General features: G+C 48.5%; 1 protein-coding gene across 1 annotated transcript; it reads left to right on the top strand.

Annotated features, from left to right (window-relative positions):
* Window positions 1–10,856: 10,856 nt before the first annotated feature.
* On the top strand, window positions 10,857–25,868 carry IL13RA2 (interleukin 13 receptor subunit alpha 2). The gene is made up of 10 exons (XM_032991825.2): window positions 10,857–11,221; window positions 12,991–13,113; window positions 16,534–16,685; window positions 18,783–18,936; window positions 19,406–19,526; window positions 21,444–21,628; window positions 22,714–22,871; window positions 23,716–23,860; window positions 24,521–24,623; window positions 25,546–25,868. The coding sequence occupies exons 2-10, from the start codon at window positions 13,035–13,037 to the stop codon at window positions 25,586–25,588; spliced, it is 1,140 nt and encodes a 379-aa protein (XP_032847716.2). The 5' UTR covers window positions 10,857–11,221; window positions 12,991–13,034; the 3' UTR covers window positions 25,589–25,868.
* Window positions 25,869–26,113: the final 245 nt, after the last annotated feature.

Genomic DNA, 26,113 nt, shown 5'->3' on the forward strand with positions numbered 1-26,113 from the left:
CAAGCTACTGAGATCCTTTCATTAAAACAAATATTTTTCTTTCCTCTATTAAGAGAAATCTTCCGCCATCAGCTGAAATCCTTCTTGTAAGTGGCAGTTGATTAACATGTTGATGAAGGATTTATTAGTATATTTCTTAAACTCTATTGAAATATTTTTTTTCCTATTGTACATCTTTATAGCATTACTCGAATTGTACAAAGTCAACTCTTAGTAATGTAGGGCAAGCCCCAACTACAAAACATAGCACCAGTGAAAGTCAGAAAAGGGAACAAGTAGGACATCACACGATGATCTCTGGGCTTAATCCTACACACCCTGTATTTCTCAAGCGTTAGAATTAAGATGTTAGGTGTTAGCCAGTATTTTTGTGTGCAACGTGCCCAAGCAGACTTCAAACATGTTGAGCCTTCCTTACAAGGTGACACCGGGGCAAATGCTGGTTCTTTCCTAGCAGTAACTGATCTGCTATTGAGCTATCCCAGCTTGGGTTTATTCTGGGATGTGGCAGTGTCTCTAAGAGTGCCCAAATGTGAGAAATGCGGTAGGAAATCTGTATTTATTGTTTTGATTAAGAACCACGCACTCTTCTATTTTTCCTCACTTTGCATGCGGGCATGACCTTTATCATAGCAAATGTGATAATCTACCTCATCAGGGGTAAACTGTGAATTTGTTGCACAACCTGGCAGGGTGAGAACAACTTGCGATGGTGAGATGCCATGCTCTGGTCTCCTGCTGAAAGCTGCAGAAAATCCTGGCTTACAGCATCCCTGTAACCTGAAATTACCCACCAGGGAGTTCAGGCGCTGATACCTGACAACTGTGTGCTTGAGGACCCAAATCTGCATCCAGCCATTGCAGGGGTAGGGCCTTTATTCAGGCAAACCATGGGCATTGGGACACACTTGACTTTCAGGTGCAGGAGCCCTTGGAAGAGGTGGCTTGTTGGGTGTTGCAAGCTCTGCACGCTCAGTAGTTGTCGAGTGGGAATTTAGGTATTTGTTTGCTTATAGGGCTGTGCAGTGGTGTCCCTGCAAGGACTGAACTAATAAATCACTTCTAGATCTTCAGTAGCACCTCGGTTCATCTTTTCACTGGACTGCTAATTCTCCACTGTCGTCAGATTTTTGGCTCTGGCAATTTATCACTCCTTTATCCATAGTGACTCAAACATTATTGATTTACATCAAAGATGATGTGTTTCCTTAGATTTTTTTTTTTTACCGCAAGGTAAAAGGCAGTGGTTGGCACAAGTGCTGCTCTGTAAGCTTCTCCGAAGGGCAAACCCAACACAGCTCTATTGAAAAAGATCATGAGACTCGCGTGGGAATGGCCCACCCAACGGCTCTGGCTTTGGAAATCCACTGTGCTTTTGTAGATCTTTGAGCAGCGTTATCTTCAGGTCTGGTCACATGAACCCATCTCTTTGTCCGTGTTATAAACTGCTGAAAAACTATCTGGCAAAAACTTCTGTCCCCAACATCCCAGGGACACCTCTGGCTAGAATCAGTCTCTCCCACTACCAGGGTGGCAGGGGACTGTTTTCAAAGGAGGGCTCTGCCTTTCCAAGCACAGCTGAGCTGGATTAGCCAGACCACCCCCTCAAGAGGCTCTGTGTATCCTGTCCTCGCCCTCGTTGACAGCCCACAGCCCTGCAGCAGCTGCTGGAGGAAGGCGTCTGACACAGTCATGCTTCGCACAGAGCAGAACTGCAGAGCAGCTCATCGCTCTCCCCTGGATTACTGTGCCTCTGCTCTCCTCTTCACCGTTACCTAATGTGTGCATGCCCCGGGGCACGTACAGGGATTTCAACACTGCCAAAAGAAGCCGGTCTACCCTTTTTCCTTATTCACATTTCCTGTTGCAGAGCAAACCTATCTAAGAGCATCCACAAGCCAAATTATACCAGTGAAATCTAACTTATTTTCACTGGCCAATAACAAAGACATCCCAGTCAGTGCTGGGGAAGACCAAGCAGCAGTACCTGCACCTCCCCAGAGGGCAGTCCTGCCAGCAATTCTTCCTTCAGCACTGTAATTTATAGCTGAACTGCCAGCATCTCTCTGGACGTGACATCTGACCTCTCGGTGAAATCAGCTCCATCCCACCGGTCTTCCTTTTGACTGTAACTGCTTGGGACATTTTTTTTTTCCATCTGCTGCATTCCTGTCTGAAAGCAGCCGTCATTTAGATCAGGACCTTGGTCAAAACATATTTCATGGGAACTAATGGAGCGAAGCTATTCCTTGATAAGAAGGAGCCTCACGCAGTTTGAAAGGACCCAGAGGAAGCAAAGACCAAAATTTCCCACTGGATAAAAAGTTAAAGTGTTTTACTTTCATACACTCAGAGGTTTTTTTCTTCTTCTCACAGATGAAGCAGTCCAGCTGTCATCTGCCCGCAGAGGCTTGCCCGTCCGTAGCTGGGATGCTGAGGATGTGCACAGCTGCAGCAGCCACCGCGTTGCAGGTGGCAGGACCTGGGAGACAGCTGCAACCTCCGAGACCAGCCAGGATTTTCGAGTTTTCCCTGTCAGCTCACCGCAGAGCCCCTAGCCCAGCCCGTGGCCACCGGAGCCCCCAGCGAGCCACTCGCTGCCGGGGGCTTGTCTGTGACCCCGTCCCCGGGCCGGGATCGCCGCGTTACCAGCAGCCTCGCTGCGAGCTGGGAGGCAGCCAAGCCGGCGTCCGCCAGAAGTTAGCTGGAACCAGTGTATTTCCACAAAACACTTCACGTTAATCAGGGGTTTCTGATCAAATTGCATCTTGTGGCAGGAAAATCCCTCAAACTCTGGTGTGGGGCTGTTCGCCGTATCCCATGTGTGTAATGTGTTTACTTTGCTATCTGGGTGGGGATGTCGAGCCAGATGCCTGCTGTGGGCAGTGAGCAGCGGTTGTCTTCCCCTCTCTATTTCTCCATGTGCATCCTATACACGAAACATTTTCAGGCTGGCTGTTCAGATGCAGCTGCTTGAAACTTACTCTCTAGAAACAGGAACACATGCAGGATTTTTTATTCCATTTTGCTGTTCCGGTTTTCTTTTTTTAGAGCTAGTAAATACTTTCATCTTGCACGTTACCTGGCTCAAAGGAATATCCCAACGCTTTGTGGTAAGCTAAGACTATGTGATCAGCATTAAATCTCAGCAACTCACTCTCTGCTGCATTTAGCCAAATGGGGGTGGGAGAATTTGTCTGCTTCATATTACAAATTTCTTTTGGTGTGTGTGTTCTTGAAACTCAACATAGCTGTTCAGGTGTAATGAAGAATATGGATTTATGCATACCAGCATTTCTATATAAACTTGAAAGAGTTTTACAGAGCTTCTTTCTTTTTTAGTGGTACTGATGTTTGTGTTCTTGAAGTAACTTTGGTTGCATCTGCTCAGAGTTCAAGGTGATGGTTGGATTGCAGATTTTCAGATAGGCGTGTTTATTCTTCTTTAGCATGTGTGTTTATACTGCTGTTGCTTGACCCAGCATGTGTCTCATCTCTTTGAAATCCTTCCTGTGGTCATTCCTAACTTAAGTGTCTTCTCATATTTTGTCTTTCATGGGAAGATTTAAATGGGTTTTAATATAATTAATGGTACTTAGGCATGTCCTGAATCAGAATTGGCTTGCTGATAAGAGTTAGCAGATATGGTTGATGGGACATCTGTTCCCTGCCCAAGCAGTCATTCTGGTTTAATGCTTGCTCTCTTGTGGGAGGTGTCAAATGATTTGCATCTGAAACGGACAGATACATTCAGCATTTTTGGGGTGTCTTTTTCTTGAAATAATTTATTTTCGGTTTGTTCGCCATCCGGCAAACTTTGCACCTTTAATAAAACATCTAAAGAAGCACCTTTCGACACCAGTAAGATGTTTACATGAGATATAAAGGGTCTGGCTGCTGTTTGCATTGGTGATCCCTGGCCACTGTACGGGACACAGAAGGCAGAGGAGACCAGCCCAGCACTGCCGTCCCCTCCAGAGGCACCCCAAGCTCCAGAAAAAACACCTGCCCCCAGGGCAAATGCTATTTTATATCCCTCAGGGGTTGCAGCTCAGGGTTCAAGGACCCTGATAATGATATGGACCAATGTGATAATGATCTGGACCTTGCCCTTTCTCAGTTTGCCAGCTGCCCTGCTCCTGCCCTGACCCTCTGCTCATCCCTCTGGACCTGGCTGCTGGATCCTGCTCACGGTAGCAGAGGCAGGACCAGGCTCTGGCTGCAAAGTGCCTCCAGGACTCACCGCCTGCACCGTTTTTGGGGAAGGACCGCTTCTCCCGGCCAGCCTCCTGGGGCTACTTGGCTGTCCCGGGCTCCCTGGGGTTGTATCTGCCCCACGTGTGCTGGGGACCCAGCGGTGACTGTCAGGGTGACGGCTGCTCAGCCCCTGGCAGATCCTGCCCTGGCCAGGGCAGCAGCAGTGCTGCCTCCCCACTGGAGACAAGGCAGGAGGTAAAAAATGAGGCGAGCGGGAATTGTCAGATCCCCCGGCACCCCAGGTTAGAGCATTCAGCTGTGCAGAATATCTGTCTTTTACACTTACTCCTCCTACTGCACAGTGATTGCACCAGAAGGACCTCTGCCAACATCTCTGTAAACTTTCCAGTACAAAATGCAGAATGGAGTTTAATGGAGAAAGAAAGGGAAACTTATTTTTCTCGTCATAGTGGCTCAGAGGATGAAGAGGAAAATTCAGTTTTAAAAAATGATGCAGAGGGGCAAAAGCCATGAGGTTATTCTTATTTTAAGATGGCCTGAAAACTGAGAGGGAGCACCGGCTCCTTTCACTGTTGGTCCTGGTCCCAGCAGAGGCGGCTGGTCTCTGCCCATCACATCTCCTACCCCATCCCTGCTCTAGGGACCAATCCGCACTGTGCTGCACCTCTGCCAGGCTTGTTTTCCCAGTTACTGCGACAGCACTTCATGTGAAATGTTTCTGCTTTCATAACAACTCTTTAGTCCTCTGTTTTATTTGTCTATTTATTTCTGGAAAACAAGATTGGAAGTAATTGCCGCTGTCCTGTGAAACCTGGCATGTTAAATTAGGAAAATTAAAACCCACGGGCAGAACACAAATCTGCTTTTTGGGGCAAATGCTGCTGGGGAAAAAAACCTGCCCGAATGCAGGGCAGGTGACTGGTGGGGAGCGGGATACTGGTGTGATGCCTCCTGGCAGCATCCTGCTGGAGGGAGGCTGAGCTGAGAGCTGGGTGTTCAGCACAGGCGAGAGGCTGAGCGTGGCCCTGGTAGGGCTCAGCCATCCCAGCACGAGAGCCCCAAGGGTGAGAATGTTTCCCCCTAGTATTTAGCACTGAAATAGCTATTGAAAGCCTGGCTGCCATCCGTCATGTCGTTTTGGTGGCAAAGCTGCTTTTATGGAAATGCATCAGTCTCTCGGCAAGGTGCTGTGCTCTCAGGTTTTCAACAGCAGGTTGGCAGCCAGCCCAGGAGCTTGCTGTGCTCGCCCCAGTAAGTGTAGCTCGAGCTTGCACAAAGATTTAAGACCTGTGTCATTTCAGGCAAATGCATTTTTGCATCTGGGCTCAAAGCCATGTGGTAGGAAGACTTCAGCCTTTCCAAAGAGAGCCTGGGCTGGCTGGGGGACCCGTGTATCCCCCCATGGGACCTGATGGATCTGGTGGGAGGAAGGAAATGGAGATTGTTTTGTAACTCTTCATGAACCACTACATGGTCACAGCCCGGTCCCCAGGCGGCTGCAGCTGGCTGCTGCCTGATCTGCGGGTCAGGAGGGGAGGACAGTGTGGATGGGACCGATTTATCCTTGGATGTTCCCAGATTCTCTGCTCCAGACAGGCTCACGGCTCAGGCTGGTGGGTATGAGGTGCCATTTCTGCCCACGTTTGCCTGAGGAGCAGAAGGTGATCCTGGAGCAGCCCTGCACTGCCCAGCATGAGGCCAGCAGCTCCCACCGCCTCTGGGCAGCGCAGGTCTGAGTCTGCAGACAGAGGAGAACAGGAGGGAACCGGGGAAATGGCACCTTCCTGGGACCGGGGATGCACAGATCTTCCCCGTAAACCCTGCATCCCCTGGCAGAGCCTGGTGTAGCCGTAGGACCCAGCTGCACCCAGTGCTCGTGGTGCTGGGAGCAGCCAGGTCTGCCAAGGGCAGCCGTGTAGCAGAGCTCTGTCTGCACACATATGTAGGGAGGGCTTTTTGTGTCCCGTTCCCCCCCCCCCCCCCCAGCTCCTGCTGGGACCTACGTGAGAGCCTTCCCGTTCTGGAAGTAATTCTTAGCTTCTTTTGCATTTCTGTCTGGAAGTATTTACGGCCCGTTTATTAGCGGTTGTTGCCTTGCCAGCTTTGTGACTTCATTTCAGTTCTTCCTGTAATGGTCTGGTGCATTCAGCGGCAGAATTTGGGCTCCAGTGTGCCAGGCTGTGCTCTTGAACCCCTTCCAGCTTGCCGGTCCCCAGCATCCCCGCAGCCCTCCCTGCACATCCCTGGTCCCTGGAGCCTATCTTTGCCACAGGCTGGTTCCCAGATGCAGCTTCACATGTTGGTCAGTGCTGTCTAATTCCTCAACCTACCCTGTATTCTTTTCCCTACAAAAATTTTACGTGCGCTGGTGCGTCAGCGTAGAACCTAGTCATCAGGTTTTTTATTAAAAGGTGCCAGTGTGCCACAGTAAGAATGCAATTATTCTGACTGGCTCTGCTAAACCCCCAGCCCAAGCCCAGCTACGTGGGAGGGAGAGTCAGAGCAAGTCCACGCGTGGGCAAAGGGCAGGGGCAGGCAGTGGAAGAAATTGCTTGAGGAGCAGAAGACCACCCAGTGCTATGTGAAGTCAGGGGCCAGCAGGTTGTGGACGCTTTGGTCCGGGCGTGCTCCCAAGGCAGGGGCCATTCTCCACACAGATACTGTTTCATCAGCAATTACAGGAAGCCCAGACGATCAGGATGATCATCTGCCACGGCAGGGAACCTGCGGCAGAGTGAGCCGAAAGGCAGAGGGAGTGCGTGACTTCTGGCTTTCAGCCGGACAGACTTTTCTGCAAACAGAACTGACTACAGAAAGCAAATATTTCAGTGATGCCAGCTCCAGGGCAGCCACCTTGTTGGTTTACGTGATCCCGGCACACTCAAACAGCTGCTGTCCCTTCTTTGAGATGCCACCTAATCCAGGATGAGTCCCCAGCAGTAACCATCAGCAAAAAAATAGAGAAAGCCGGGGTCTCCACTCACTACAAGAATAAATATTGACACTGGGCATTGCTAGGGAGTCTAGATGCTTCCATCATTTCCTGAAGTCCCGTGGAAGCCATGTTTAATTTATAAATGCAAAGCAGGGATTTTTCTTGCAACGTTCAGTCTGCACCACTGCCCTGTGCTCTTCTTCTGAGCACGTCTCCTCATGGTGACATCCCCTTTTTGGTGCAATTCATACTGCTGTGCTGGAGGCCACAGATCTGTTTGGAATAGCTGAGTCTCTTATTCTGGAGCCTCAGAAAGGGATTGTTTAAAGCAAGTTGTATAAAAGAGACTCGCTTCCCCGACATGTGAGGCAGTTAAGAGGCTTTTACAAGTCATTGATTTTTCATGCCACTGGCAATTTCAAAACCATCCCTTTGGATCAAATGAGACATGCTGTTCGATACCAAATGGTCTGTTCATAGCTGGAGTCTTTTAGTTTTTATTTTGTTGAATAGAAAACTACTTCTAAACATGGAGTTGAATTGCAAAGTTGAAAGCTTTTATTCCGAACTATCAGATCCCAGTATTTTAATATAGGAAGGCAATGGACTGCTTGACAGAACCAATTTAGCACAGTTGGGATGGATGTATCAAATCTATGTTAACCAAAAAGGATTTGGCCCATTTTTTGGACTTAGGTCAGGAAATTATCCTTGCCAACTGTTTTGTCACTTGCAATGAGGTGTTTCAGCAACGGTGCTGCTCTTCCTTTATTTTCTTAAACAAAAGTGGATTTTTACAGAAGTGCTTTATAATTTCTGCATGGACCCACCCAGTATATCTATCAGAGGCCAAGGACCCATCCCAGGGGCTTCTCTGCTCTTTGAAATCTCTTATTCAGCCTGGAAGCACCTTTAGAAGTTTGCCTTCCCTGGGCTCTAGCTCTTTTATTAATCTTGCCCTGTAGAAGAGCTGTGAGGCTCTGGGACCTGGCCAGGCTCTTGGAGGAGGAGGAACCTCCTGTGAGATGTTTCTGATCACACAGTGACTCCAAGAGTCACTCACCCAACTGACAAATCCCCCAAAATCTCATCCGTGAGTAAACTGGACAAGTCATCAGTGCTTCCAGATGCAGTTGTAATGGGGAAGGCAGCCAAGCAAACGGGAAAAAATCTGTGTGGCTTTGCCAGTTGCTGGGCAGGGGGGAGTCTTGCTGCCCATACCAGGGGGGGTCCGAGGAAAGGTGGGCACAGCAGTGGGGGGCTGAGCCCAGCCAGGAGCTGTGCCCAGCTGCAGTGCTTGGGGACAGCTTGGTGCACAGGGGTTTGCCAGGGCACCCTCCCACTTGTGCGCGGGGCTTGCTGGTGAGTGGGTCTGGTTTTGTTCTGCCCATCCATGAGCTTGTCATCACCTTATGTAGGAGGTTTTTTGCAGCTTAACCCCCTTTGCAGAACAGTTAGTAAGATACAAATCGCCCGCCTGTCCCTGCCCCGAGCTCAAGTCTGCGAGGCTCCGGTCCAGCACGTGCGGTGATTTGCCCTGTTTCCCACAGCTTGCTGGGGCACTGAGACAGCTACAGCCGGTGCAGTCAGCACAAGCCACGGCTGAGCACATGCAGAGGTGTGCTCTGAGCCCCCACTCACCCCCACGGGCAGTGCCTCCACTCAGCAGTGCTGGAACCGGGCTTGGATCCTCCCCAGCTTGCCTTCAACCCATCTCCTCCTCCAGAAGCAGCACGGGGACCAGGGGGAGGAACCCAGGACGAGCATCATGTACCAGCACAAGGAGAAAAAAAGAAAAGTGTCTACGGTTTGCAAAGGGAGCTGGTTTGGGCAGGAAGGCAGCCGGGCAGGTGCTTTGCAGCAGGAGCCACACACGCTGCTCCCCATGGGTGCTCCGGGCCATCGCGGAGCCCTAGTGTTGCAAATCCCAACTACGCTTTTTTCCAACTTAATTTTCTCAGGAACTGACCCAGTTCTAGCACTTGAGAACTGGCACTCACCCTACTGGCAAATGTTTCTCATCTGTTTCAAATGATCTGTCCAGTGTGACCTTTTCTGCTTAAATAGCTTACACAATGAAAATACATGAATGTTAAATCCTGATCTTGCATAACTCTGAAAGGACAGCCATACATTTACCAGCAGCAAGGGACTTTTTCCCTGTCCTTTGCATAAAGTGAGAAGGAAACAGCCAGCACTGTGCAATTACAGTGAAGGGAGAACTCACCAATAACAGCTCCTCCCCACACCGAAAAAAAATTCACAGGGCGCTCAAGGCAACAGGGTGTGTACTACCCATTTCTTCTGCTTTTTGCTTTGGAAAGATGAAAAACAAGGGGCTCTTCACTTGGTCAGTGGTCTCCAACCACAGGCAAAGCCCCCAGGGCCTCCTGGGGCTGTTTCCCAACCAAGTGCCACTGCGGATCAGGACAGTGGTGGGTCACAGACTTCCCCGTTCCCCACCTCAGAGCTCCCCTTGGCATCCATCAGGATGAACTCATCTTCATAGTCCGAGTGCTCTTCCTTGCTCCCATCTCTGTTTTCAAAGCCGTGAGCTCACCCAGTGCGCAGCAGTTCTGGGAGGCAGCTGCTATAACTGGATGCGTGGCATCACTTTTTTTATCTTTCACAGAGCGAAAGGTGAAAAGGTTCTGAAATTTTGCTCGCGACTGCCTTGAAAGTTCAAAAAGTTTGAAAGTGCGGAGGATGGTTGTGGTCTTTCCATTGGCACCTACCTTCACAGATCTCCCTGGAGCTGAAGCCGAATAGCTCTGACGTGGTGGGAGCCTGCCTCAGCGCGTGTCTACCCACGTGCACGCCGCGAAAGGGAGAGGGTGCCTGGCAGGTGAAAGGGGGCCTGACCCTGCTCCACAGCATTCCCATTGACTCCAGCTGGGAAGCAATAACACATTTAGTCAGGCATCGATTCCAACAGCGATGCTGTAAGTCTTTTACAGGGGCTTGGAGGGAGGTTTTCTTCCAAATGAGAAATGGTCCTTCGGCTCCTGATGCTGTTTCTCACATTCTTAGTATGTCTGAACTGTTTCTCAGTACACCTGAATTTGGCCATGGGAAGATCCAGCCTCAGCCACAGCCCGCTGCTTGTCAGGGCATACGCACCACAGCTCCAGTCTGCAAAACATCCTTTGCCGTCCCTCCTGGAGGGGGGGTTGCTGCAACCAGCTTCCCTTGACTCATGCAAGTCAACACGGAGCTGACCCACCCATGTATTATCGGTCACCATGACCCTGGCTGATCCTTTAGCACAGCAAAAGGAAACCTTGAGAGGTTTGGTTTGTTTTTTTTTTTTTTTTTTCAGCAAGGTATATTCAGCACCAGAGCTCTTACCTGGGGCAAATCAGGTGTGGCTGAAGCACAGGCTCCTTGGGAAGGGTGCTTGAGGGTAGGGAGGGCTCACAGGGTGATGCAAGGGAGGAGGGATGAAGTAAGTGGTGACAGGCAAGGCTGTCACCAAATATCGGCCAGCTGCACTGGTGTGTCCAGCCCACAGGAGAGAAGAGAGGGGATGAATAATTTTTATGTATTTCCTGCAGAGCCCTGAGGGGCAGGAGCAGCTGGATTGGCTCCGGAGCCAGCGAGCTCGGGGGGGGGGGAGTGCTGCAGTGGGGCAAACTGGGGCTGGCCCCGGGGGACCACCGCCCAGACTGGTGTGGGTCAACAAGGTGCTGCGTGGAGCCGCAGGTCCCAGGTGCCGGGGATGGCTGGGCAGCCAGCTGCAGCCAGCTGCTATTTGGTTTTCCTTTTAATGAACCATTTAAACATTTCCGACATACCTTTGACCTACTTGAGCACAGTTACAGCAGTAATTAGCACCAGCACCTCATAAATCCCGACAATGTCCTCTCTGGTGCTAGCTTTAGCAAAGCCTCTGGTCATGTGGCGAGTGCCATAACATTGCAATGTGGCATCTGATCCCTGAAGAGAACAGATGGGTCTCTTAAACCCCCTCCAGATTTCTACAAAATGCTCTACAAAGAGCAGTCCTGGAGCCACTGAGGAGCTCAGCACTCTAGAGGCAGACAGGCTCCCGTGCAGTTAGAGGTCCAGGTAAGAGCACTTTGTTGGTTTTAAAACCTTCTGTGTAAGCCTTTGTTTATTTTTACTCGCCTTGTGAAACCATGTGAATATGTTAAAATTAACTGTACTGGAAATAGAAAAAAACTTCCTCCACTAACATTCATGAGCAGTCCTTGGACGCTGTTATTCACCAGCTGTGAGTTATAACTGCTGCTTTTCCCAGCTCTGTAAGCTGCCTCACCTTATCATTGCATCCTTGTACTGAATTATGAGACCTTTTCGAGACAGAGACTTATGCTTACAGCCAGGTTTGTACTGACACAAGTTTTATGTAGTGTTTGATACATTAAGAAGTAATTCTGGTCATTTCTTCTGATTTCTTCATACATTCTCATTTCAGAGTGAAAAATTACTGGTATTACTTATGTGATGGACTTAGGGGGACTTGATATTTATTTAAATTGACAATTAACTGTTAAACTTGTTGTGTATTTTTAATTGCTGCTATGTTTCTAGTTAGAATTTGTAGTTAATTTAAACTCCACCCTTTCTCCCACCCAACCTGTCTCCTCTGCCTCCCCTGAGCCACTTCTTCAAATGCTGGGGTTTTTGTTGGCCCCAACCTTTACATTTCCCAAGGTCCCTCTGACATGAAGCTCTGCCATTCATCAGTCCCCCAGGTTTGTATTGTCTCACCGTAGCCGTGGGTGCCGAGGTGTAAGCAGCCCTGAACAGGGTATGACCTTCGATAGCCAAGGCTGCGTGGGCAAAGTAAAGCAAGTTTGTCATCTGAAAGGAGCTAAGTGATGCATCGTGTGTTCGTGTAGATGTTGCCATGTTCTTACACAGGCAGAGCTCAAGCAGTCACCTCAAGCCTTCAGAAAGATTGATATCTATATATTTATATCTATATGTATACCTAATCTGTATGATCTCCCTCTCTCCTCCAATCTCTAGCTAATCTATACCTATACCCGTATCTATATTTAAAAATTAAAGAATACAGAGATATATCCCTTCTACCTGTAATCCACGTGCTTTTGGGCACAGGTGAAGCAGGATGGGCTGGCGTGCCCATAGGCAGAGGTTCTACCCACCTTCAGCATGAAATCTGAAGGAAGGAGAAGCCCCCCCTGGAAACTCTGCCCCTCTCTCCCTCTCAGTCCCCATCTTCCCTCCAGCGAACCTGCTCAGGAAGATAAATTTATCCCCTTCAAAAATTATCATGACAACTAAGGAGAATTCTTACAAGCAGTCCTACCATTTCTTTTTTGTTGGAGGGTGAATTAGAAAAGAAATTATCTCTCTGCATTTTTTTTTTTTTTTTAATTTTTAGCCACCAAATCCTGAAACAGGAAAGTCAAAAGCACTGGTGACAATTGTATAAGATGTGCCTGTTTATTGATTAAGCCAAGGCTCGGGCATTCTGTTTTGTTTTCGTTTTGGTTTTTGTTGTTTTTTTTAAATGAAAATGTCATCGGTCCAACACGCTTCCCACAGCAGGTAGGTCAGTCGGGTGGCTGCATCACTCTTTCCACAGAAGGCGTGCGGCAGACTGAAGTACAGGCTGACGTGCCTTCAGAGAATGTGCTTAGCTGGCCAGAAGCTATTTCAAATTAAGCCAAAGTCAACCATGTGTTGCTATCCCCAAAAGTTACAAATAAAAATCCTCTGGGAAATGATTAATCAGACTTGGTAAACGAGTAAAAAGGGACTTGATGTCAGTGCTCACCCTGCAGAGGGAATGCCAGGGCCCCGTCGGCGCGCTGAAGCCTTCCCACTCTGCTTTGTTCCCGCAGCTGCCGCTCGTCGGACGCCGCGTCCCTTCCCGCGGGAACCCCGGATGGCTCTCGGGCGGCTGTGCGTGCTCGCCGGGGCGCTGGCGTGGGGCTGCGCGGCCGCCGCCTCCTTCCACCCCGCAGGTAAAGCCCGGCGTGCCCCCCGTGCCGCCCCCCGGCCCGTGCTCCGCGCTAACTCGGACCCTTTACGGACCGGGTCCTTCAACCGAAGCTTTTCCTTGCGTGCGTGTTACAGCAAGCGGGTCGTTTGTAAACCTGCAATCCACTGCGTAAATATCTCGTGTGTTTAGTGGGTATTTGTCTGGGTCGATTCAAAAGGAGCAGAAACTGCCTTTGCTTGATGTTGTTTGGTGTAAAGTTTTCAAAGATAAATACCACTTGGATGCAGAAACGCTCCTGAAGCGCGGTCCCCGCGGGACAGACTGTGCTAGGTGTGAGAAACGCGGGGTTTATCCACAGGGCTAATTAATTGGAGAATAATACTTCCTCTAAAAAAATATTGCTCTGCAAGCTATCATCCACGGCAATGGCACTTCCGTCACCCTTTGCTTCAAGACCTCAGACATCTCTTTGCTGCATTGCACCCACCAGCCTTTTGGCCTCCAGTAGCTGGGACTTTGCACCCAAAAGCTTTCCTTCTTCAGAGGGATGGTCTGGCCCTCCCTGCCACAGCGGTGCATGGTGGAGAAGTGGAAATTTGGCCAGGAGGGCACTGAGAGGCTCCCGGTCCTGCCAGCCAGCACGCGTGGAAAGCTGCCAGCAAACGTGCTGCTGCCACCCCAGGCAAAGCACCGCTGCCTCCAAAAGGGGTTTCTCAAAACACAAAAGTTGCCTGCACCCCTCGGACCAGCACGGAGAAGGACACAGAAGACGTGGAGGAGGGGGGGGCACCGGGCAGGCTGCTGGTTTTCCACCGGCAAAATAGGTAGAAAATTGCAAAACCTCCCGCTGCTTGCAGCCCCTAAGGCACAGCACGGCGTGGGGTGAGGCCGTGGGAGGCACCCGGGGATGAGTGGGCGGTTCATCATCAAATCTGGGATGGGTAGGGGCATGTGCACGGCAGCCAGGGCCACAGCGCCCTGGGGGCTGCGGCCGATGAGCCAGCACCTTGCTACCTGGCTCCTCACCATGCAAAGCAGGTAGACAACTTGTTGGTTTTTTTTTTTTTTTTTTTTTTTTCAAGAAACATTCAGGAGCAGCTTTCCTTCAAGGCTGGATAACGAAATAGAGTATTTCTAGGCCTGGGTTCTGAGTGACTGGTGTGAGACCTGGTTTGTCATGTAATATCATGAGAATGAGAAACTGCAAGAGTCAGTGCTGGCATTTTAAAAACAATCAAATCCCAGAACGCAAGCCACATCCCCAAAAGAAGCTTTTCCATTCCCTCTGAAATCCAGTCAGGATATATTTTTCAAAAATTGCTGTTTACAGTCACAGTTGTTTTGAAAAATTTTTACTGTTTTGTTCAAGCTCAGGATGTAAACAAGTTTCAGAGTGCTCTCGTTTCCAGTCAGAAATTTTGACCAGTCGAATCCTCTCTTCACAGCTTATCACCAGGCTCATGACAAAGGCTAGTAGCTTTTTTGCTTCCTTGTTTGCACTTTTGCTTCCTTGTTTGCATAGCTGTGAGGCTCAGCATTTGTTCACTCAGGAGGAGCTTCCAGCTCTGCAGATCTCCTCGGCCAGCCCGTTACAGAAATTGCACGTGCCAGCCACCGTAACGGGGTTCCACTCTGAGCCACGCTACGCCGGTGATGTGGAAGAGCTCGTTTTTGTTGGTGCTGGTGGGCTCTCAGCCAGGGCTGGCAGGTGGGGGGGAACGCTCCTTTGCCTTCTCCCCGCTCCCTCCTCGACGTGGCTGTAAGTAGACTTTCTGGAGGACCCCCTCGTTAATTTGTTAGCAGCTGCGGCGCTTCAAGTGTTGCTCCTGCAGGCTGGCTGTCCCTCGTGCTGCTTTGCCCTTTCAAGGAGCCTTTGCGTGTTTGCAAAGACCCAGGAGGTGGGTGAGGTGCCCTCACCTCGCCCCTGCTCCTACCCCTGATGCTCACCAAGAGCCCAGATTGAGCACTCTTTGCCCAGGCAGAGCCTTCCGTGCCCCTGTTCCTGCTCCTCTGCCTGAGTGGGGAATAGAATAGTCTACTCTTCCTTGCCCCAGCTCCTTCCTAAATACATTGCCATGATACCCTACTTTGCCATTTAAGGTAACAACAAATCTCCCATGGAGCTTTACACGCTGGAAAAAGTGGGATCTTAAGACTGCTGCCTGTGGTGTGTTTCATTTGGGAGAGTTTTCCTTAGAAGAAATAAATCCTCCAACGATGTTCTCTGCAAACTTTCCAAGAAGGGCATAAAAGTTTAATTTATATCTCTCTCTTCCACTGAAAGATATTCTCAGGGCCCGTTCTCATGATGGATTAATTAAAAAAATAAGAGGAAAAAATTGTGTAAACTCTGATGAAGACATGCAAAAGGTGTCAGAGAAGCCAGCGACCTGGAGGCCAAACTCAGAGAAATGGTGGCGATGCTGGACAGACACTGCCAGGAGATGGGCTTCAAATCACGGTGAAAAAAAGGGCATTATGCAGTGAATATGAAACCCAAATGGATCACCTCACCTCTAGACAGTGGAGAAAAATCACCTCAAAAGTTACAGAAACTGATTTAATTACAGAAACTGATAAAACTGAATGGCCAAACAGCTTTCGTCATGTGAATGACAGCTGGGTTTTTAGGAATCATGTCTTAGTACAGAATTAATCCATAATATATGCTGATTTATTAACATATGGTGGCAACTTACAATATATATGTATACATTTATATTGTATACAATATATATATACAATGCAATACAATATATATACACACTATATATATACAATATATTTAAAATTATAAAAGCCAGATTAACTGTAAAAGCACATTTTTGTATATCTGATAGATGTCCAAAATGAGAACGATTTTAACTCTCTGCTTTTCTACTGCTATATGCTTTTTGTCTTGGCTTTTCATTAATTTTTAATATACTTGAAAGGAATATTTAAAGCAATGTGGGTGATTTGTTTCTGTTACGGCTAAGGAACATAAATTTCCCTGACAGCATGCAGTGATCTGTCATCCTATGCTGGTGTACCTGCTGAACACAATGTTTGCAAGGATGCTTGTCCTGACAGTGGGTAAATATCATGAGGTAAAAGCAAGCAAATAGAGGACTTGAAAGGTCATCCCAGGATGGTAGTTTTGCTTAAAACATCTTGAAAAAGAGTGTCAAAGATGTGGCATTCTTTGTGCCTTTTCAATGGCCATTGAGTGTTTTCTCTGAGCATCAGCAAAAACTGTTTTTTTGGGGGTCAGGCAGGAGTAAAGCCAGTGCATGCTGGTTGAGAACAGGCTATGAAATAGCCAGGGCTGGACCTGGACCAGCAGTACTTCCCTCCACATCCAGCAGCTGCATTTGTCGTCTCATCAAATTTCACAACTTTTTGTTTGTTTGTTTTCTTTACATCAACACTCTTTTTACACCCTGCTTCCTTTTCAATTTAGTTGCTCCTCCCCGAGACCTTCAGATCACTGATCCTGGACTCTTAGGTTCTCTCGATATAGAGTGGAAACCTCCACCCAACATACAAACCTTCAATGAATGCACAGTAAAATACAAGTTTGAATACCGCAACACTGGTGACAGAGACTGGAAGGTAAGATAAAGCGCTTTTTAATCCTCTTAAATCCAGGCTACTGTTCTGCCTTGAGTTCCTGCAGAGATTTATGTTTGCCTTGCATGGAGGAGTGGTACCAAAGCAGTTCCAGCTTTCCATGAAAAAGCCAGACCGTTCCAGTGGTTTGAATCTTTTGCCAGACATGAATGTGTTTTGAAATATAACAGCAGCAGCAGAGAAGGGGCTATTTCTGTCAGAGGGTGTGGTGCTTGCTGCCAAATAATATCTAGTAGCATTCCTCATTGTAAAAGGCACTACACTTTTTAAAAAATCTTTACAGGGCTTGAACTGAAACTCAGTGTCAACAGATCCTTAGGGATGCAAAGCGGTGAATAAAGAAAAGATTAAATTTCATTAACTATCCTAATGCTCTAGTATTCCACTTATCCAGCAGGCTATTTCTAATGACCGTTTACTTTTGTAATTTAGATAGGGTTGACTCTAACTCAGCTCTCTGATAACATTGTCAGTCTCCTCTCATTGATGTATAGCAGGGCAATATCAGACAGGGACAGTACAGGAAGGGTTGTAGGAATATATTTTGGGAGTGCTTGGAAGATGAAAGCTGCTGCGGGGTTAGGAAGGTAAATGGAGTGGGGAGAGGAGAAACCCAGCAACAGGCTGTTTGGTTGGTACAAGGAACACTTGAAAAATACGCTGAGGATGTCCCTCAACAACCGAATATACAGATTGCTGTCCTGCATGAAAAGGAGATATTTTTTTTTTTTGGACAATCCTAAAGTAGGAGTGCTAGAGAGCTTGCCAGCTGAAGAGACTGGGAAGAGAGAGGGGGAGTACTCACACTGGGTTAGCAGTGCCGTGGACCCCAGCCTCTTGCTGTGAGCTGCTCACCCGCCCCAGGCAGCAAAGCCACATCGCACAGGGGCCCGGCCGTGCCCCCCGGCGCCGGCCGAGGTGGAAGAGCACGCTGCCTCCCACCCTGATTCAGCGACGGATCGCAATTGCAAGGGCAGGGCAAGGGGCTCTGTGACCTGACGTGGGTCACCATGCGCGTCACGCTCCCAGCCGTGCAGCAGCATGCAACTGTGCGGATTCTTCTATAATGATTTTAGCTCGCATTTTAAAAAGCACAAAGGAAAAAAAAAAAATAAAAATTGCAGTTTAAAAAAAAAAAAAACCACACCAGAATTCCCTAACCAGAAGTAATAAAAGTATCTTAGATAAGACAGATCTAAAAAGTAGAAAAAAGATCACCACTGGTACCTTGCCAAAAGCTTTACCCCACATAAGGTCATGAGGAAGAGTCAGTCTGAAAAAATCCATGGGACATCAGCGGAAGCAAGAGTCATCGGTGTCTGTTAGAAACACATGGCTCAACACAGCAATTACACTCTGGGACTGCTGACAAACAGCCTGACTGGGGGCTGTGCCGCTGCAGCACACGTGTGCGATTTATGGCACGTTACTTCTGTCCTGCTTGGGCTAACGTGACTCTTTCTCTCTCTCATAATTTGTTGTAACTCTTGACAATTTATTTTTCCCTTGTGTCACATAAGGGGCAGTAAGTCCGGGAGAAAAAAAAAAAAAATTAAAGAAAAAGCAGCAAGCCTTGGGAGGTGGAGCTCAAAAAGTTCTTACAAAGAGCTAAGCCCAGCCGCATGTGTTGGCGAGCTTGCGCTGTGCTGCCTGGTTGCTGCTCCATCCTCGCAGGGTGTGGTTGTGCTTCCCATGGGAACCATCAGTTACAAGGCTCGTTGTTCCTTCTGTTTCTGATCATCTCACCTCACGAACAAGTGCCTTTTCTCTGGCTTTACTGCGGTATCCTTGTCAGACCGTCCCCAGTGCTCCTGGCTGGTGAGGATCCCTTGAACCAAAGTCTGCTCTGTCTTGTCGTTGCTGGTGTCCCGTGGGGTGGAAGGACTCAAAGCCAGCGAGGCTGGGCAGAGCAGGTGGTACAAGAGTGCTGGAGAAGCAATGGGCAGAAGGACAGAAATGTAAAGAAACCCCGAAGCACACGAATGAACCCACTCACAGCTAGAGTGGGAGCAATGGTAGTTAATTCTGCGGTCCACTTAGTGACAAAATTGGTGCTCATAAAGTCTGTCTTTCAACCAGGTTATTTTTACTAGGAAGCTAAAATCCAGGGTTGGATTTGACCTCAGCAGGACTGCTGAAGTGAAGGTACAGACATTGCTCGAAGGACGGTGTACCAATGACGCGGAGGTGCAAAGTGACTGGATTTATGCTACCTTTCAGGTTCCGCTGCAAGGTTAGGAGCAGCCTTTGGTACCTGGTGTGGTTTTTCCCTTTGCATGAGACTCTTGCATGAGCCGCTGCTGGCCTGAGGGTTGCTGGATGGAAGCGGTTGCAGGGCTTGTTGAGGTATAACACACCAGGGCATCTCTGCTTCCACTGGCTGTGGTTGTGGCTGCTGGATACCTGGGGCTCATTTCCCTCTGCCCACACCCCGGCTCTGCTGGGTTGCCCTGCATGAGCTCCACTGCTGAATGAACAGGTCAGTTATGTATCCTTCTGCTCTAAGTACAGTGAACTGGCTTTTATAGGAAACAGAGCACTTGGCAGCAAAACTTTCTAATAACAGTGACTGGCCTTCTTTTCTTTTCCTTTTTTGTCTTTCAACGGCAGCACACAATTGTTCAAAAGACATAAAATGATATTTTTGCTGGGCCCGACTGGTACGTTGCTAAAATAGTGGTTATTTCCTTCTCATTTGACAGGAAAACTGGAATCAGAGGTTCAGAATTTCCACTGCATCTATCATGACTGGGAATACCTCAAGTGCACTTGGCAACCAGGTCTCTTTGCTCCTCACGGCGTACATTATGGACTATACTATTGGTATGTATCAGCAAAATAGAAAAACATTCGGGCAGCAATCAAGTGAATCTCTCAGGGTACTAAAATGCCACAGCGAATATGCTTTTATGGCTGTCAGTGCTGTTACACAATGCACCCAGACTGAGCAGAAATAACGCTCCACGCAACATGTGCCCTCTGGCAATGAAATGTCAAATCCCTTCTTCCTTCCTTAAAATCAGGCTTGTGCTGGCCTTCTGCAGGGAGTGCCTTCTCCCTTCCTCCTTTCCCTTTTATTCACCTCTGTGGAGTGCTTTCTGCATGTTGGCCATTACAAAGCCTCATGCTTTCCCTTTGCTGAACACACCTGGATCATTCTGGCTGGACATTCCCCTTGATCACAGTGCATATATCTCTATAGGACAGGATTCAGCAGGAGGTTACCAGCCTCAGTGAATCCTATACAAACAGCAGGGCCTCTTGGCAACTAACAGTTTTAGTCTTCAAATATATTTTCATAGCCTTAGAACATCTCAAACAAGCAAACATCCAGCCAAAAGGTTAGTATTAATGTATGTTTCTAAATTGTTTCTTTTATACTGCTGCCTAATGATTCTATTCTGCAAGAAAAACAAAGCTAGACTTCACTGTTTTTTGACAAAGTAAATGTTGTATTTGTGCTTCAATTCCCATGACGCTATGGTAAGGATGACTAGTTAGGAAATCATGGACTTTCATGCCTTTGGGCTACGTGTAAAAAAACATAGCTGCTTTTTAAAAATAGTTTCCATGTAGCTCTTGGAAATAATCTTCAAAGCAGAAACATTGATTTAAAACCATTTTGCTAACTACAAAGGTCTGCTTGAAGGAAACCATGGAAATTCATGATTCGTTCCTAAAAAAACCCACAAAAAATCCCAACAAACCCACCCTTATTTAACTGCCTGTAACAAATCAGACATTTGGATCTGGGACCCACTGTATAATGAGAGCGGGTGGGAACACAGCCATGGCATCCTTTGATCCCCATGAGTTAATTTTTGTAGCACTACCACATGAAGATTTTCCCCCAAACATGATGTGCTGTTCAGGGAGGCTTTCATTAGGTGTAGAGTACAGAGGCCAGATTCAGCCCTGCCTCAAGAGCACTAACCCAGCAGGAGTCTTAAAAGGTAATACAAAAGACCACTTAGGATTTCCAGGATGGGGCCAGCAGCTAAACTTTGGGGAGTGGCCCCCAAAGACAGGAGGCAGTTTGAGAGGACAGCGTAGTGGTTGCACATTAGCTAATATGGTTATTAGAGAATATAATAGATAATAATATTAGTTAATATAATAGCTAATAATATTAGCTATGGGAGCAAAGCCCTTCCTCTCTCCCACCCCTGGGTTTCCATAAGGTGCCCCTGTAGATGCCCATATAGATGCATGGGACCCACCTGCAATCAGCTGTAGCAGCTCGTTAACACTCATTACATTGATGACACATGTCACCTGCCACAAACCACTGCATTCTGGCTTGGGAGAGGACCTTCCTACCGCTCCGGAGTTGGTGGCTGATGGTGCCATAGGTGCCTCAAGGGAGGATGGGTGTCTCCTTGAGTTTGGGCCAGATCCTGCCCTGGCTCCACTCACACAGTGGCACCTTGTGAGGCCTTTTGTGCTTCAGGAATGGACTTGGCGAGAGGCTGACGCAGTCTACAAACCAACCTGGGAAGCCATCTGTGCGTGTTAATTTGTTTTTTTTTTTCTCCTCCCCACACATTTCCCATAGGAGGAGTCTCGGTGACCAATGCATAACACTGTGCTTTGCATCACTTGCGAAAGGCAAAGGGTGGGTAGGATAAAGGTGATACTCGAGGCTTAGGTCCAGTCTTAAAAAAAAAAAAGCTTTACCCAAGTAGTAACTACCATTGCTTTGGTTATTTTTTTCTTTCTGTTTTCCTAATGCATCCCTAGGTACGAGGGGCTGGGCCACGCAGCGCAGTGTGATGACTATATTCAGGATCACGGTATAAACATCGGCTGCGTGTTGCAAAACCTGAGCCAGGCAGAATACAAGGATCTGAGCGTTTGTGTCAACGGGTCGGCGGCAGCCACTCTGCTGCAGCCGTTGTACGTCACCCTTCGCCTTCACAACCTAGGTAACGCTGGCAGGACAGCGGCAGGGCTCTGGGGACCCCCACGGCCACCGCGCACCCAAGGCTCACCCCAAACAAATGTCTGCTCTTGTAGATGGGTGGCTGCGACGTGTCTGTGTGGGTTTCCCCCCGGGGCAGGGGCTGTGGTGTGTGCCACACGGGACTTTAGTTTCCAGCAGTGTTTGCAGGGGAGGGACACCACTCAGCACGCACCCTGGGGGGGGTCAGTGCTTGCGCTCAGCAGCTGAACAACTTGGGACAGAAACGGTCTGCTGGGCAGATGGCAGAGCAGCTATGGGGTTTTTGGCTCTAGCAGCACCGCCACAGAGGTGGCTGCATTTGCTCCAGCTGGAACTGAAAACTCTGCTCTGCTCCGCTCCTGCAAGCACAGAAGAGATCTTTGGGCTTTGGTGTTCAAACCAAGCTAAGGGCTGGGGACAGTTAAGTGCAAGGTGTGATGGGGTCTGCCAGAGCCAAGGTGGTTTTCAAACCCATCAGAGACAGGGAAAGGAAGCAAATTACAGCATGATGTATAGCTCTGTACATGTACTCACTCTTTATTACGGGCACTTACCATGCTGATACATTTACCCACATGTGAATGGCAGGGGATAAAGAGCTAGTTCTCCAGTTAAGCCACCGGGCTAATAAACAGGATTTCTGGATGCAATTAGTGCTTCATGTGCAGCTCTGGGCATCCGACACAAACCAGAGCCTCTCCTGGGATGCAGCGAGCACCAGGCCAGCGCTGCTGGGGCCGAGGCTGCCCTCGCAGCGCTGGGAGGGCTGGCCGGCTGCGCTGCGAGGGAAACCTGCCCAGCACAGTTTCAGAACCCCCTTGCACCGCAGCCCAGGGCAGGGACCTAGCCCAGCCCACGTGTCAAGTCAAAATAACCAACCCACCCTCCGGCCTCAGTGGCATCCCGGTCCCGCAGCATCGCGGCTGGTAGCAACGGGGGGCTCAGAAATCCCACCAACAGGGAAAAGGGGCAGAGCCTGGCGGTGATTAACCGAAGCCTTTCCACCAGGAGCTGTTTGATTGCACCTCTTGACTTTCTTTCTCTCTTGTTGTTCCCTCCCCCCTCAAGCAAAGCCCTCGCCCCCGAGGCAGCTGGCGGTTTCCATGTCTGCAGCTGAGGAGCTCCTCGTGGCGTGGAGCCCACCGGGTGGCAAAACGCCGTCCCAGTGCCTGGAGTACGAGGTCCAGCTGGCAGAAGATCTGGGGGAGGCCGAGGCTGCCTGGGCGGTAGGGACAACACACACCGTGCTGCCGGGAGGGAAAGGGCAGGGGGAAGCCTGCGGGCTGGCCAGCAGCGGGGAGGCATGCTGGAAAACTGAGGTTCACACCGAGGTGCAGAGACCCCGTGCATGGAAAGCGCAGAGACATTAGCTGGTGCTGCTGGTGGAAAACGTTGACCAGCTGCTCCTTTGCACGTGTTCCTACTTAACATCCTGACCCACCACCGCAGCACTTGCTTTAGCAGTAACGGGTCCCAGCACGAGTCTCTGAGCGATCGCCTTCTCAGGCCTCCCGCCTGTTCTCTCAGAAAGCTGTCATCACGGAAATTTAAAGGTTGTCGTGGTTTGTTTTCCTGAATACGGTGGCACAATTTGGTCCAATGAAACTGTAATTCTAATCTCTCCAAGGAAGTGACCTGGGGGGCGACATGTCTTTTATGCATGGCGCTTTTTCCTCATGCGTTATCTAGGTGCAGTTTTGATAGCAAAAATGGCAAAAACTAATTAATCATAGGGAACATCTGATGGACAGCTTTTCTTAAATTGCCGTATTCTACATGAATCTTCTTAGCTAATTGAATGAAAGGTTCCATAAATTAATAGGCATAAAAGGCAACATATAGGATGGTGCCGCCCAGAATCTGTGCATTTTCAGTAGATTCATCTCCATAATCATCTTGCTGGCATTAGCTGGTCGAAAAACTATTATGAAATCATTTAAAACTGCCAAAAAATAATCCAAGGGTTTGCAGAGCCTGGAAAGTGTGTTCAGAAACATCAGGCCATGCCAGAGAGCTACTGGTGGTGGCATGTAATTCCTTCATATTTGTTCTTTCTGTTTTGTTTCTCAGTCTGTGTCAACCCAAATGGAGACCGCTTTAACAATTTCCAGAGCAAATCAAAGCCGCATTTCATGTGTTCGTGTCAGAGGGAGAACAAATATTTTCTGTGCTGACCAGGGCTTTTGGAGTGAATGGACAGAGGAGTGTTTCGCTGGTATGGAACCCAAAGTAACCAGTGTTTCTTGCACATCCTTTATAAAGCCTGTTTGGGACCAAGCACTGATGGATGCCATGGGCATCTGCTGGGGTCCAGCACTGGAGGTGGGATCCTGGTTTACTTACACCCTCAGCCTACTCCAGCACAGCCATTCTACAGCTTTGCATATGCAGTGCACTTAGCAGGCGAGCCCCAACATACCAACGCTTCTGCCCAGCACCTTTCCCCGCCGCACGGGGACAGCTGTGGTGGAGGAGCGACCACTTTGAGAAATAGGGCACGTGGTACTCGGAGTCTCTCTGCAGGGCATCGTCCTGGCTGCCCCACACCATGGATCAGGTCCTCGGCACCCCGTGGGCTCCAGAGGCCTGTCCACACATGCACTGGCTCTGCTGCAAGATGCAGAAGGCAGGGAAGAGCCACATAGAGGTGGCTACACGTATATGCAGGATATATGATACCCTGAAGGAGTACGCTACCCTATATGGTAACATATACCTGGCATATATCTGAAACAAACAAACAAATAAATAAATACATGTAGGGTAACAAACCTCAAACACCCTAAGTTTGCATCTAAGCCCAAGCTTTGAAAGAGGTAATATGACCCGTTCTGGAAGCTAGCGTTTTCTTATTTGCTGTCATTTATCTTTGCAGTGTCCAGAAAAGAAGTCAAGCAGCTGTTTATCCTCATTCCAGTCATTCTGAGTTTGTCAAGTAGCCTCATAATATTTATGTTGATTGGCCAGTGCAAGAAAAGGTAAGCACCAAGGCAGCCTGTCCATGCAATGTGCTTTTATGTGGGTGTGTGAGCCTACAGTTATAAATGAAACACCGTATTAAATACTAAAAGCCAAACATCAATAGATGCTCTAAGATTGGACGCTAAACAACAGTTTATTTGCAGGAAACAACCTTTTAAGTGTAGCTGTTTCTGATATGAAATGTCCCACAACAGCCCATAAACTCACAGCAGAGACCAAAATCCCGCTCATAAAAGCCCGGACTGCAGCTGTTAAATGCAGCAAAGTTACTTGCATGCCCAGCAGCATAAATAATGCTATTATCATGCCCCAAACTGCCCAGGCAGCAGAGATTTGTGCTGGTTGTGTTACAGAAGTGCCATTTTTATGGGCTACGGCCTCATTCTCTTTGTACTCCTGCTCCAGTTGTTTGCATTCGTGTCAATGACAGCACATGGGGAAAGCAGATGCAGTGGATGAATCCGCCCATATCCAAATTATTGATAGCGATGACATTTTCTTCAGGTCTGAAGGATCACTTAGAGAGGACTGATCCCCTGGTACTGATAACTCTTATCTTTTCCTTATGGCTATATAGTGTAAACAAGCGGATAGCTCTTCTAATATGCCTTTTAAAGCCTCACCGATGGAGGAGAGGTGGCTATAGAAATACCTTTGTGTTGTCCTCAGAGATGAACACCTATTTGGTAGCAGAACGCATGGAGTCTGAGACACGCACTCCTTCATCTTTGTTTTATACCCACCTTTCAAATGTTTTGGTTCATGGAATTTGAACAAAGTGTAGATGCTAGCAAGAAAACTGTGGAAAGCAAATACTTCCCACCTTGCTGCTGGGATGCAGGAATGTGTGGCAGGGATGCTGCAGCATGTCCCCAGCTGTCTCTCCGTGCTGGGAATAACAGTTTGTGCCCATTTCAGATCCCCAACAGGAAAGCCATTGTATGCATCAGTGGGATGCTGACTCTGCTTGCAACTGCTGTACTGCTTGTGTTTGATGGACTGCTCTTAGAACATCATCCCAAGGACAGCTGGGAAGCCCTGAGCTTTCCATAGCCCATGTGGGTCTTCCCTACCTGCTGCCATTTGCAAGGCTGGTTGTTGCAATTCAAGTTCTCAACGGGCCCAGGAAAACATTGGAGGAGTTTTAAACTGACTCTGGAGCAAGTTGTTTCTGATAACAGGACAAGGGAGAAAAAGGAGACAGTGGAAACTGCCATGAATAAAGGTAATGTGTTGCTCTGTGGGTTTGTTGGATTCTTTAAAGAGTTCTAGAAATCTGTCAACGTGACACACACTGAAAGGCAGCGCCTCACACACAATGCTAGGTACAAATGCCCGCATCTAGCTGCTGTATCCCACCTCGCTCTCACCACATCATCCTGGTCCCCAAATACTCAGCCTGCTCAGAGCATCTAAATTATGAATATGAGCTACTTGAGCTATTTATTTCAATAACTGGTAGGCCTTATCTGTTGCAAAGCTGAAG

The sequence above is a fragment of the Tyto alba genome, unplaced genomic scaffold, assembly GCF_018691265.1.
Source record: "Tyto alba isolate M040663 unplaced genomic scaffold, T.alba_DEE_v4.0 Super-Scaffold_5, whole genome shotgun sequence".
In the NCBI taxonomy this organism is placed as follows: Eukaryota; Metazoa; Chordata; class Aves; order Strigiformes; family Tytonidae; genus Tyto; species Tyto alba.

Excerpts from the sequence above, each read along its gene's own strand:
- IL13RA2 (XM_032991825.2), top strand. The coding sequence starts at position 13,035 with ATGGCTCTCGGGCGGCTGTGCGTGCTCGCCGGGGCGCTGGCGTGGGGC. Across the intron at positions 18,937-19,405 it reads CTTTCAGGTTCCGCTGCAAG|GAAAACTGGAATCAGAGGTT; the intron begins GTTAGGAGCAGC and ends CTCATTTGACAG. Across the intron at positions 19,527-21,443 it reads CATTATGGACTATACTATTG|GTACGAGGGGCTGGGCCACG; the intron begins GTATGTATCAGC and ends ATGCATCCCTAG.